The 12095-nt window shown below is 34.7% G+C and overlaps 2 protein-coding genes and 3 pseudogenes across 2 annotated transcripts; 4 read left to right on the forward strand and 1 right to left on the reverse strand.

The window, feature by feature from the left end:
* The first annotated feature begins 73 nt into the window (after positions 1–73).
* LOC147919621 (zinc finger BED domain-containing protein RICESLEEPER 2-like) lies at positions 74–2889 on the forward strand. Its single transcript, XM_087504027.1, has 8 exons — positions 74–131; positions 302–411; positions 620–761; positions 936–1174; positions 1274–1341; positions 1429–1768; positions 1913–2092; positions 2590–2889. Exons 1-8 carry the CDS (start codon positions 74–76, stop codon positions 2887–2889), a joined length of 1437 nt encoding a protein of 478 aa, XP_087360153.1.
* A 1801-nt stretch (positions 2890–4690) lies between these two features.
* LOC147919622 (uncharacterized) lies at positions 4691–6264 on the forward strand. The gene is made up of 4 exons (XM_087504028.1): positions 4691–5128; positions 5235–5819; positions 5903–5935; positions 6178–6264. The coding sequence occupies exons 1-4, from the start codon at positions 4697–4699 to the stop codon at positions 6262–6264; spliced, it is 1137 nt and encodes a 378-aa protein (XP_087360154.1). The 5' UTR covers positions 4691–4696.
* A 426-nt stretch (positions 6265–6690) lies between these two features.
* On the forward strand, positions 6691–7465 carry LOC147919623 (uncharacterized; annotated as a pseudogene).
* Positions 7466–7851: 386 nt separating this feature from the next.
* Positions 7852–8371, forward strand: LOC147919624 (uncharacterized protein At4g04775-like; annotated as a pseudogene).
* A 336-nt stretch (positions 8372–8707) lies between these two features.
* Positions 8708–10147, reverse strand: LOC147919625 (uncharacterized; annotated as a pseudogene).
* Positions 10148–12095: the final 1948 nt, after the last annotated feature.

Raw genomic sequence — 12095 nt, forward strand, 5'->3', positions numbered from 1 at the left:
CACCATTCTTTCGACCTTAGCATGTTCTCCATTACTAATGGTCCGCCTATGTCTAATTCATTATGGACAGGTCATGGACAAGCCCATATTTGGAGCGGGTCTAGATGATCTTGATCCACTTTATTACCCACGTACAAAAATGGATGGACGATATGGACAATGGGCAGCCCATAACACTTAAAAAGCTAGGTCAAAATCGATTTGGGGAAAAAATTAAAAACAGAAAATCGATTTCTTCTTCTTCTCCTCGACCTTGAAGCTCTTCTTCTCCTTAAAACTCTTCTTCTCTTCGACCTCGAAGGTCTTCTTCTCTTCCACCTCGAAGCTCTTTTTCTCTTCGACCTTGAAGCTCTTCTACTCACTCCGTTCGTACCAGAGGAAAGAGACAAACACAAGAACATTGCTCCAGTGGTAAGATTGTTTTCTCCAATTTAACTTAACTTCTTTGTATCTGGGTTTGCTTGAATTAGATTGAAACTGGGTTAGCTTGAATTAGATTGAAAATGGGTTTTCTTGAGTTAGATTGAAACTGGGTCTTCTTAAAATCTTATGATGGTTTGAAATTTGTAGCGACATATAAGTGGATTTGCTAAGTTTTTATGGATTTTGGTTATTTCAGATGGATGATACTATGAACCTTGAAGATGATTATGTGAGTGCGGATGAGATGCTCGATCAGGATATGAATCTGCATGAAGAGGAACCTGTAGAACTAGATTCACTAGTGAGTACGGCTGAAAGCATGACTGTCAAGACTAGAGGTAAATGTAAAAGGTCAAAGTATTGGAAGAGTTTTAAAATTATTGGAGATAAATTGTATGATGGTAAGAGTAATGTTAGATGCACCTAATGTGAGCATACTTATTGCATTAATCTTCATAGAAATGGCACAACTACTCTCTTACGTCACTTGAATACATTCTTAAAGACTCCAGGAAGCACTCATTCATGTGAAAGGAAGTTAGATATGATTGTTTTTAGGGAGATGATAGGATTGGCAATCATTGAACATGATTTGCCTTACTCTTTCGTTGAGTACAGAAGAATTAGGGAGGCTTTTCAATATGAAAATTCCAGCATAGAGTTTTGGTCAAGTAATACTGCAGCGGCTGATTGCTTAAAGACCTATGAGAAAGAGAAACATAAGCTTAGAAAGATCTTGGATGAAATTTCAGTTAGATTTTGTTTAACAACAGATTTTTGGAATGCAATAACGATAGAAGGTTACATGTTTTTGACTGCATATTAAATTGATAGTGGATGGAACTTGAAGATAAAAATCTTATCATTATGTGCATTTCCTCCTCCACATACCGGTGCTGGAATAGCCACAAATTTTTGGTGTGCAATGGGGATTAGAGAAGAGAGTATTTACAATTACTGTTGATAATGCTTCATCAAATGAAAACATGCAAAAATTCTCAATAGGCAGCTTAGGAAAATTTTGGTGTGTAATGGAGAGTTCTTTCAAATGAGATGTGCTGCACATATCTTGAATTTGATTGTGCAAAAAGCATTAGAAGTGATTGATGGTTCTCTAGAGAAAATCCAGGATAGTGTTAAGTTTGTGAGAGTGAGTGAGTCTAGAGAACAGTCCTTTCAAACATTTGTGGAAACCATGGGAATTGATGCTAGGGATGGACTGCTTTTGGATGTATCAACTAGGTGGAACTCAACTCACCTTATGCCCTCAAGAGCAATCATGTACAAGGAAGCACTTCGCCATCTTGCAGGGATTGATACAAGTTATCAATATTTCCCTTCTGATGTAGGGTGGACAAGAGCAAAGTTGATATTTGAGTTGTTGACCCCATTTGCAGAGATGACGAATATGATCTCTAGTTCATCTTATCCAACTGCTAATTTGTATTTCAATCAAGTATAAAAAAATAAAACTTGGTTGAAACCTCAGGAGTACTCTTATGACGACGTTATTTGTGAGATGGTGAAAGGTATGAAGGAGAAATTTGACAAGTATTGGGAGGAACATAGTGACATACTTGTTGTAGCTGCGGACTTTGATCCTAGATTGAAGTTTACTTATATAGAGTATTGCTTCAATACCTTAGATTTTTCAACTAGTAATGCAAGGGTAGATCATTTGCGTAAAAAGCTGAAGAAGCTTTTGATGTTTATAAAAAGAATCCAACAAAATAAAACGGAGCAGGAAATTCAAAGTCAAACACATTGGAGCAAAATATTCTTCCTGGATATGATGTAAGTGTTCTGTTCAAATTGCTTCAATCATGAATTTGTCTTGTGATAAGTTTTTGTATTGATTGTGTTTTGAATTGTTTGGTGATTTGTATTGAGCTGCTTGTGTGATCTGTTTTGAGCTGTTTCTGTTACGTGTGATAATGAGTGGTTTGTGCAAATTGACACTACATGATAAACACACAAACTAGAGGAAAATGTACTTGTATGTGTATGTGTTTTGCTTCTGTTCTTATACTGCTACAACACTTGCTTTTGTGATCTATTTTTAGAGCTCTGTTGATTCATCTTCTGGTTTGAGATTCAAACTGCTGTAACATTCATGATCTGTTTTAAATCATGATTTGAATGTCTTATGTTTTTATACATTTCCAGGGATTTTATGCTTTCATCTCCCAAACAGTTGGTGCTAATGGTAAGTCAGTACTAGAGAAGTACTTGGATGAACCAGTTTTGAACATAATGGCATTTAAGAGCATGGATGTTTTGAAATATAGGAAGGACAATACAAGCCGCTTTCAAAAACTGTCTTCTATGGCTTGTGGCATCCTTAGCATCCCTATTACGACTATAGCTGCAGAATCATCGTTCAGCATTGGAAGTCGGGTTTTAAGCAAGTATCGAAGTTCACTCCTTCCTTCTAATGTCCAAGCTCTAATTTGCGCTAGAAATTAGTTTCAAGGTTTTGAAGAGATTGTTGATCCATATGAGTTTGCTAAAGAAGAAAATGAAAGAGAAAGAGTTTGAAACCTTTGTGTCATTGTGTTTGAAACATTCTAGACTTTTGTGTTTAGACATTTGTGTTTATTCTTTTGGATTATGTACCTTTAACATTTGTGTTCAAATGTCTTTGGATATTTATGTTTAGACTTTAAACATTTGTGTCAAATTTATCTTTGGATATGTTAGACATTTGTGGTTAGACATTTTTGTGTTTAGAAATATATGTTCATTTTTTTCATTTAACATAATTTGTTATATTCTGACCAATAGACACCCATGGACAGCCCATAAAAGCATGGTCTTTAATAGGCATGGTCGTTAATGGACATGATCAATTATGTGTCCTTCATCCAAATGGTCAATATTGGACGGATCAGAATAGACGTGGACAGCCCATTTTGACAACTCTATCCATTAGCATTGTCGAATGCTCATAGTTACCATCAAACTTTGGAATGCTAACCTCCTTATCACTCATTCTCACTCTCTGATTTGATCTAAAACCCATTTTCTGAATGGCTTTGATACTACTTATTAAATGTAGCACAGACCAAAACTCTCAAAAGAACTGAAAATACTCGTTGTACTTATTAAAACTTGAGAATGCTACTTTGTCTCTTTAAATAGACCAAAGGGCTCAACAAAGTGGATCCTAAAAAACTGAAACAACTTGGATTTGCCTCCTACATCTCAGGAACACAAGACTTATTCAAACTGACTGAATCAAACAACAAAACAAACGACTAATTCAAACCAACTACTTCTAGATAAGATGCTGAAGAGGTAAATATTATGTTTATATTGCTTGGTGCAAGAATATTGTTGTTTGAAGTTCTAACCCTATCATGTATGTATCCAAACAAAAGGTTATGAAGATTTAATTTATTGTACTCCGTCTTTGAGGATGAACTCACATTTATATTTTTGAATACTATTAAAATTGAAAATTGATGATCCTGCTTGAAATATGATCGGGTAAAAGGGAAAAAAACATAAATTGTTATTGCAAGGCTGTCAACCCTAATTTTTCTCAAAGTTTGGAACTAATGGCGGACCTATGTAGGAGGTAGAGGGTACTCTGACCCCCCCTAAAAGAGTAAAATAATTATTTTTGTATGTAAATCATGTAAGTATGAGTAGCAAAATTGGTTTGTCCCACCCTCTAGGTTGACCCCCAATAACCGAGTTTGATTTTCCCCTATAACACGAATACATTTTTTTTTATAAAATTGACCCCCTTAATTTTTTTCTTGGGTCCGCCACTGTTTGGAACCCAAATAGACTCTCAGCAAACTGTTTCACACATAGGATGATTTATTAGTTCCTGAATTTTATTGTGGCTGTACGTTACATCAAAACCAGACTCTTACGTATATTCATTTAATTTTTTATAATCAATTTCATATTAACGTTGTTTTTTCTTTTTCTTTTTTTTTGAAAAATATTAGCGTTGTTGTTGAAGTATTTAATAGTCCTGGGCATATAATCCGAAACCGAACAAACCAATCTAAACCGATCCAAAAAAAATCGATTTGGATCGATTTTGGTTTCTCTGTTAAAACCGATTGGTTTTTATATTGAGTGTAATTTGGATTTTAGTTTTAAACTGATCCGAACCAAAATCCGATCGGTTATCCGCTAAAGCAAGGATGATTTCAGGTTAGATTTGAAATCTTGGAATAAAGACAGTTGGAAGAAGGATAAAGGTTTTTGGGCTAGACTATTGAAGAGAGATGGGGAGATTACCATTAAGCGGCTGATGGATGTGCACTTAGTAGAAGCTCCCAAGTGGGAACCTGATGACAAGCTAAGATTTGTATATGTGTGCGTCATAGCTGGTTTGGTAATGGCTAAGGACGAGAAGAAAAAGATCCCTCTGTCATACATCAAGTTGGTGATGGATTTTGATAAGTTGAGAGCTTATCCTTGGGGTTTGCATTCTTTTGACTACCTTGTGACCTCGATCATGGACACAAGAAAGGAGTTGAAGAAGACCAACAGTTATATTCTTAATGGCTTCTCCTTTGCACTTCAAGTATGGGTTATGGAAGCAATTCCAGTGGTTGGAGAGTTGTTGGGAGAAAAGATCAACAAGGAATTCACAAACGGTGCTAGATGTTATAACTGGAAGGGAGCTGCAAAAGTGTCTTATCAAGACATTATCATCATAGAGCAATCGTTTGGACCAAAGGTTAGTAATTAATTTTCTCTATTCTTCTTTAATTGTCATGGTCTGAATATGGTTCTGTTTTTTTACTATTGCTTAACCAAAATTTTTGTTACTGTTTTTTTGGTAGGATATCGTCTATCCATACATCTCGAGGTCAGGAAATTTTGACATAATCGATGATATAAAGTTTTTTAGGCGTGATGAGATCGATGATGTGGGAGTCAAAAACGTAAACGACTTGGTGCGATCTGGTTACGATTTTAGAGACCATGAATGGGGTCATGTTGAATCTAATGATGTTGAAGAAGAGAAGATAGAGGAGGTTGTAAACGAAGATGATCATGTTGAAAAGGAAAGTGATGGAGACAATCAATTGTCTGGGTTGGAGAGTAGCGAGAAGAAGGAAGATGTAAATGTGGGAGCATCAAGCACGAAGAAGAGAAAGACGAAGCAGATTGATCATGGTGCAGAGAGTCGAAAAATGCAACTCCTATGTCAGCGAGCCGCAACGTCGTTCACTCATGGTTTTGATGAAGAAATAAAGTCATTCATTAAAGGTATGTTTGAAGCTTCTTTCAAGCCTTTTAAGGAAGAAATAAGCCAGCGATTGAAGAAGGTGGAGGAGGATGTATCAGAAGTGAAGGAGATACTATCGACTATAGCATCAACTTCGACACAAGCCACACCATCATCCTTTAAACCAAAAGATGTGGTAAGTCAATAAATAATTTATATGCTTTGGTGTTGTATATGTAATGATTTTGTCAAACTTATTGATTCTTATTTTTGAAACAGGGGAAATCACCATCCGTTCAACCAAAAAGTTTGGTACGTAAAAAGTAACTTGGTAAAATGTTGTCTTCGTTTTAATGTTTTGGAAATCGGTTATGTTTTTTTTTGTTTTTTTTTAAACATTCGGCTTTGTAAGTTTTTTGAAATTATTCGGCTAATTGTAAACTTAAGTATTGTAATTGTCTTTGTGAACTTATGTATTGTATTGTAATCATTAAACTTTGTTTGGATTTATTTGTTTGTAAACATTAAACTTTGTTTGTTCTTTTCATTGACAGGAAGATAACTTTCTTTTCGATGATTTGTTCACCAAATCGGGGGCCATAGACCTTAATATTGAAAGTCAGGATTTATTGGGCACTTAAGATTTCTTAGCGAAAACAGTAGGACATCTTTCACAAAAACCATGTGTACCTGGAGTTGATCCTCCAATAGATGCGGGAAAGTATGACGAGGATGCTGATTTGGTTTTCGTTTCCGAAGTTAGATGGAATGCTTTGGAAGCATGGCAAAGGAATCATAGGTACGTGTTCTTACAAATTACTATTTTTTTATAATTGTCCAGATTTTAAAAATTTTAGCTTACATATTACTATTTTTTTTCCACAGTCACGAGCAACTTAAGTTGGGTCCATCGGTAATTAATCATGAAGTGCTCGACCGTGTCATTACTCACTACAAGTGGCTGCACAATCAAGTGAGTATAAACTTGACTTTTTCAATACTTAATTTGTTCATTATTTTACCATGGTTAAATTTAAATTTCACTTTTATTTGTTTTCAAGGAAATGGATGCGATGATGTACTTATTCCGGGAGAAAACATCTTTAGGTCAAATGAAGTCAGACCGTGTTGGTTTCATGAATGGCATGTTCAGTGAGAGAATCAAAGTGGAATACACCAAGTACTTGAAGACAAAGCGGCAGCACAAATGGGATAGTAGACTTCTCGAGTATGCTAATGGTGAGTTTTCTTCTCACGGAAAGATAGGAAAACAATGGGGTACAGATGTTGACAGGATATACGCTCTGATTTGCATCAACAGCAACCACTGGATTTCTGTTTGCGTTAACTTTGTCTTAAGAACTGTTGAAGTCTTTGACTGTGCTGGACACAAGAATAGAAGGTATGTCGAGTGTTTCGCAACGTCCATCCCAAGGATTTTGAAAGAAATTAATGCAAAGGTGAATGGAAAAGCATCTCTTTTGACACCAATATGAAATCATAGACATGAAGATGCTCTCTGATTTGAATAAGTCGCATAGCGATTGCGGGGTCTATGCATTGAAATACATTGAGTGTCATATGCAATCTCTAAGTTTGGATTTGATGAGCGATGAGAACATCAAATAAGCGCGCTTGAAGATTGCTGTCGATCTGTGGGAAGCTGCAAAGGATCCAATATTACTTGAGCGTATGAAGAACTATGTCCCTCCAAAGTCTGAGTCTCACCATATCGAAATTGACTGATTTGTTTCATCTTTTTTACTATGTCTTTAGTTTGACACATTCTATGACTTTGGTTTTTTTTTGTTTTAGCTTAATATATGATATGACTTTGGTTTTTTTGTTGTTTTCGCTTAATATATGATATGATTTCTGTTTTTTGTTTTAGCTTAATATATGATATGATTTTTGTTTTAGCTTAATATATGATATGATTTTTTGTTTCATCTCTTTAGGATGTCGATGGTTTTTTCACCAATTCTATCAAACCAATAAACATACTTTTAAGTCTGGCTTAATACCAAACCGGAATTTCTTAAATTTTGTTTAATACCAAAATCTCACTTCCTTTAATTTCGTTTAAAACCAAACCGAGTTTCTTTAATTTGGTTTGAGAGCTAATCATAAATTATAAACTTAACCCGATTCTTTACAAAGAAACACATAAATCCCAAATTCAAAGAAACCTAATATCGACCTAGTACCCTATCGATTGCGAGAAGAAGATGAGCAATGTATCAAGCAATTCGACTGGATCAAATAGTTCCCGTTCAAGAGTAAGAGTGATTGGTGTTCCAAGGAGATGTTGGTGCGGGGAAGGAATTATAGCACTTATATCAAAGTCTGATCCCAATCCTTACCGGAGATACTATCGTTGTGGATTTGCTGCATCAAACAAGGTAAATTGATTTGTTTACACGTTTTGTATATTTTAAATTTTTGATTATAACAGTTGGGATTCTTGTAGCTTAGGAACGATGATCACACCTTTAAATGGGTTGATGAGGCTTTAGTCAACGAGATAGAGACACTGACTGCAAAGAATGTTGAGTTTGAGAAGCACCTGAAAGATTTCAAACTGAGAGATTGGAGTTTGAGAAAATATTTTATGAGAAGATGGAAAAGAAGATATTTGAGAAGATAGAGGATGCTTTGGCTGAAGCAAAAGCCAGCAATAAGAAGATGATGGTGATCTTAGTGATATTGTGCATGCTCATGATTGGATGCAGCAAATTACTAGGTTGAGCGTATGAACATGATCATGTTTTTTTTTTGTTTTTTTGAAATTTGTTTGCTTTTTTCCCTTTTGACCTTCACCATCAAATTATGGTTTGTTAACCTATCACAATGATCATAATTTTTTTGCCGAATATGTTTGTGTATGATAAAGTTTAAACAAAAGGTAGAAATGAATAAATCAACTATAAATTGGGAATAATGAAATGTATAAGCCAGTCTTGACAACTCAAGAGTAGAGTTTAAACAAAAACTAGAAATGAAAAATTCGACCAGGGTGTCTTCTTGAAAAATAAACTGGGAATGGTTTAAAATCATAACAAAGAATAAAACAAGTCACCTTACCTATATTGGGACATCACATGTTGATCGGTTGTGTCCTTCTTTACCACAACGGCTACACTTGTGTCTCTTTGACGATTGTGATTGTTGAGACGCTCTTATCTTGTCTTCCACCGTTTCATGTCTTCATTTCCTTCGTCTACCAGGGTGTCTTCTTGCTTCAGGTGGTAAAACTTTTGCAGCCTCAACATGGTCAGGGACGCCTCATTCGTTCTCTGGAATACCTATTGGATTAACAGTCTCCTCATAGTACTCTCTCCAACTGGTAGTACTATACATATCATCAGCATATGGATATAGATCATTGCCTATATCAAAAGCTCCTTTGATGGCGTGTCTGCAAGGGAGTTTGCCCATTTAGAACTTCCCACATGTACATGTCCTTCTCTCCAAGTCAACCACAAAGTCTACCCCATGCGCTTTGACCTGTATTATGTTTCTTCCAATCGGATAACTTTTAAAGTATTTATCTTTCACTATTCTTCTTGACATCTTTTTCTCCACCTTAACAGTTAAAGGATCTTTCTGCTTGGCACTTAATTCTCTTCGCTCAAAAAACCAGCGTGTTAACATCTCTCTGATGCTGTCTAGTAAAGGGATTACTGGATACTCTCTAGGTGATCTCAAAGCTGAATTGATCGACTCTGCAGCATTGTTTGTGTTCTGGTCATATCTGTATCCAGGGAAATGGCATCGAGCCCATTTTTTAACCTCAGCATCCTCTAGGTACTCTCCAATCGCAGGACTGATGTTGCAAATGTCTCCAAAACTTTTTTGAAACTCAGCAACTCTATAAGCTATAGACGCTCTTAAAACCAAATCAGCCACACCCCTTCCCTTGTGATATGTAATAACATTACCAATCAAGTGGTGGATACAAATACCATGAGTAGACAATGGATAGATTTTATCAAGTGATTTGCTAATTGACACATGCCTATCTGAAATGAAAGATAAATCTTTCTCATCTCCAATAACAACCTTTAGTTGCTCAAAAAACCACGCCCATGAAGAATCATTCTCAGAATCAGCAATTCCAAATGCTATTGGATACAAATTAGAGTTCCCATCTACTGCTGTATCAACTAGTAGAACTCCTTTGTATTTGTTCTTCAAAAATGTTCCATCAACCACAATAACTTTCCTCATTCCCTTGTAAAATCCTTTTATTGACTGACCAAAAGACATAAACAGATATTTGAATCTACTGTCGCAATCAACTTCATAATTTGTATAGGTACCCGGATTCGCTTCTTGTATCATGTACAAGTATTTTGGTATTTTACCATAACTCTTCTCAGGGATTCCTCTAACTTCATTCACTGCATACTCGCGAGACTCCCATGCCTGAGAGTAAGTTAAATCACAACCATACTCTGTACGAATAATATTAATGATATCATTCGGTTTAGGCCCTTCCAATACACCCTCATAATTCTGCATAATGAGATGTCCAATTGTTTTAGCTGAAGGTGTCCTACAAAATTTCTTCTTCTTCGAAAGAGCACAAGTATGGTCCCCCACAAACTTGTTTATCTTGAAATACGTAGACCCATTTAAACACTCAGCACGAAGACTCCATTTGCAAACATCCTCTATCCAGCGTATACACCAAAATACTATTATATCAGATTTCGTAACCCTACAGTCACAGTTGTACCTCATAGCATACAACTCCATTGTTGCTTGTAACACTTCCTTGCTTTTGAAATATTGACCCTTCCTTACGCTCACACCTTTCAACGACGTTCCAACACCATAACCGGTGTTTTCGTCGGATGTTTTCTTCCCTAAAACATCCCTCCGTTTGGCATCATCAGTACCCACAAATGTATAAAGGTTTTCATTCGGTCTACCATCGCCATCTTCAACACTTGAAACCCCTGGTTCTTTATTCAAATCCAATATGACTTTGCTCCCAACATCCTCAACACCACCTTTGAATGTCACACACAAATTTACTATTTTCTTCTTTTTATAGTATGAAAGAAAATTTGTGACCTGACTATTATTCATCATAACGACAGGAGGACAATCAGCACTAAGATCTGTGGGTAAAAAACTTAGCTCCATATCAACCATACTAGGCTCTACTCCATAGGCTTCCGAAACCATAATCTTCTATTCTTCATGTGTTGTACTCGATTCCAAAGTTAGTAATCTTCCACGATTGTCTTCATCAATAATAAACCTCCACTCATGATTGTCAAACAATCTCCACTCTCCACTCTTAACATAGATGTGCATTGCCATGGCTCGAAAATGGTGAAAAGAAATGGGAAAAAACGGTTTAACACACCACTAAACGAAAACGATTAGGGTTGTTATTAGGGTTGTTTTAAAAATTTCTAAAATCATTAGAAAACTATTTCTAAATTTTGTAGAACACAATCTTAAAAAATTATTACGATTTTACCTAATTATTAGATAAATATTCAGTTTCCTATTCCACATATTCACTTTCTATATTTAGCAATCACTAAAAGTTTCAGAGTATACAATCTACTTTTCCGTAGTAGATGTCAACTAATTTTCTCAGAGATAGAGTAAAAAGAATAAAACATATTCTAAAGATTTCAGAGGATAGAGTAAACCGTAGAAAAATTATATTAAAACGTTTAGAACATAGAGTAAACCGTAGAATACAAATTCTGAATTTTGTAGAATTCAGTATTTCCGGCCCTTAAACTATTTAGAACAGAAACTATTCCTGAATTTAATATAACATGTACAAAATATTAAAATACATCATCTTAAATTTTCAGAACAGCAGAAAACGTTTTCTAAATTTTTTATATCAAATTTTATCCATAAAAAAAATAACTTATATATATATATATATTTTTTTGGAAAAATTTTATATTACCTCTACTATTGTATATCTACTTATTTTCCTATATTTTTTTTAAACTTGTTAAATTTATATTACCTCTACTATTGTATATCTACTTATTTTCCTATATTTCACATTTTTAAACTTGTTAAATATTATCAATCATATTTTATTTCAACATTTTTATATTAATTGAAAACGAATTAAGTTTTTATATTTATTTTAAATTCAAAATTTTGTTATTTAAAATCTTTTTTTAATCATATTTACCAAACACCATTTTACATATTATGGGCCTGTTCGTTTCATTATTTAGCATTTAGATCTAAATGATCCATTTAAATGATTCATCTTAATGTCAAATGACCAACAAACAAGACAAAAAAATAGTATATTTGGATGATGAATGATGTAGTACTTTTATCAATTAAATTATCGAACCTCAGTTTGCAATGATCAACACACTAGGAATACACATGAATGCTTAATCTAAACTAATAAGAAAGAGGTTTATTTTATGTATCAACTAGCTAGAAGCAACTTTAAATAAAGCAAACA

This window comes from Camelina sativa, chromosome 20, assembly GCF_030686135.1.
Source record: "Camelina sativa cultivar CO46 ecotype springtype chromosome 20, ASM3068613v1".
Classification (NCBI taxonomy): domain Eukaryota; kingdom Viridiplantae; phylum Streptophyta; class Magnoliopsida; order Brassicales; family Brassicaceae; genus Camelina; species Camelina sativa.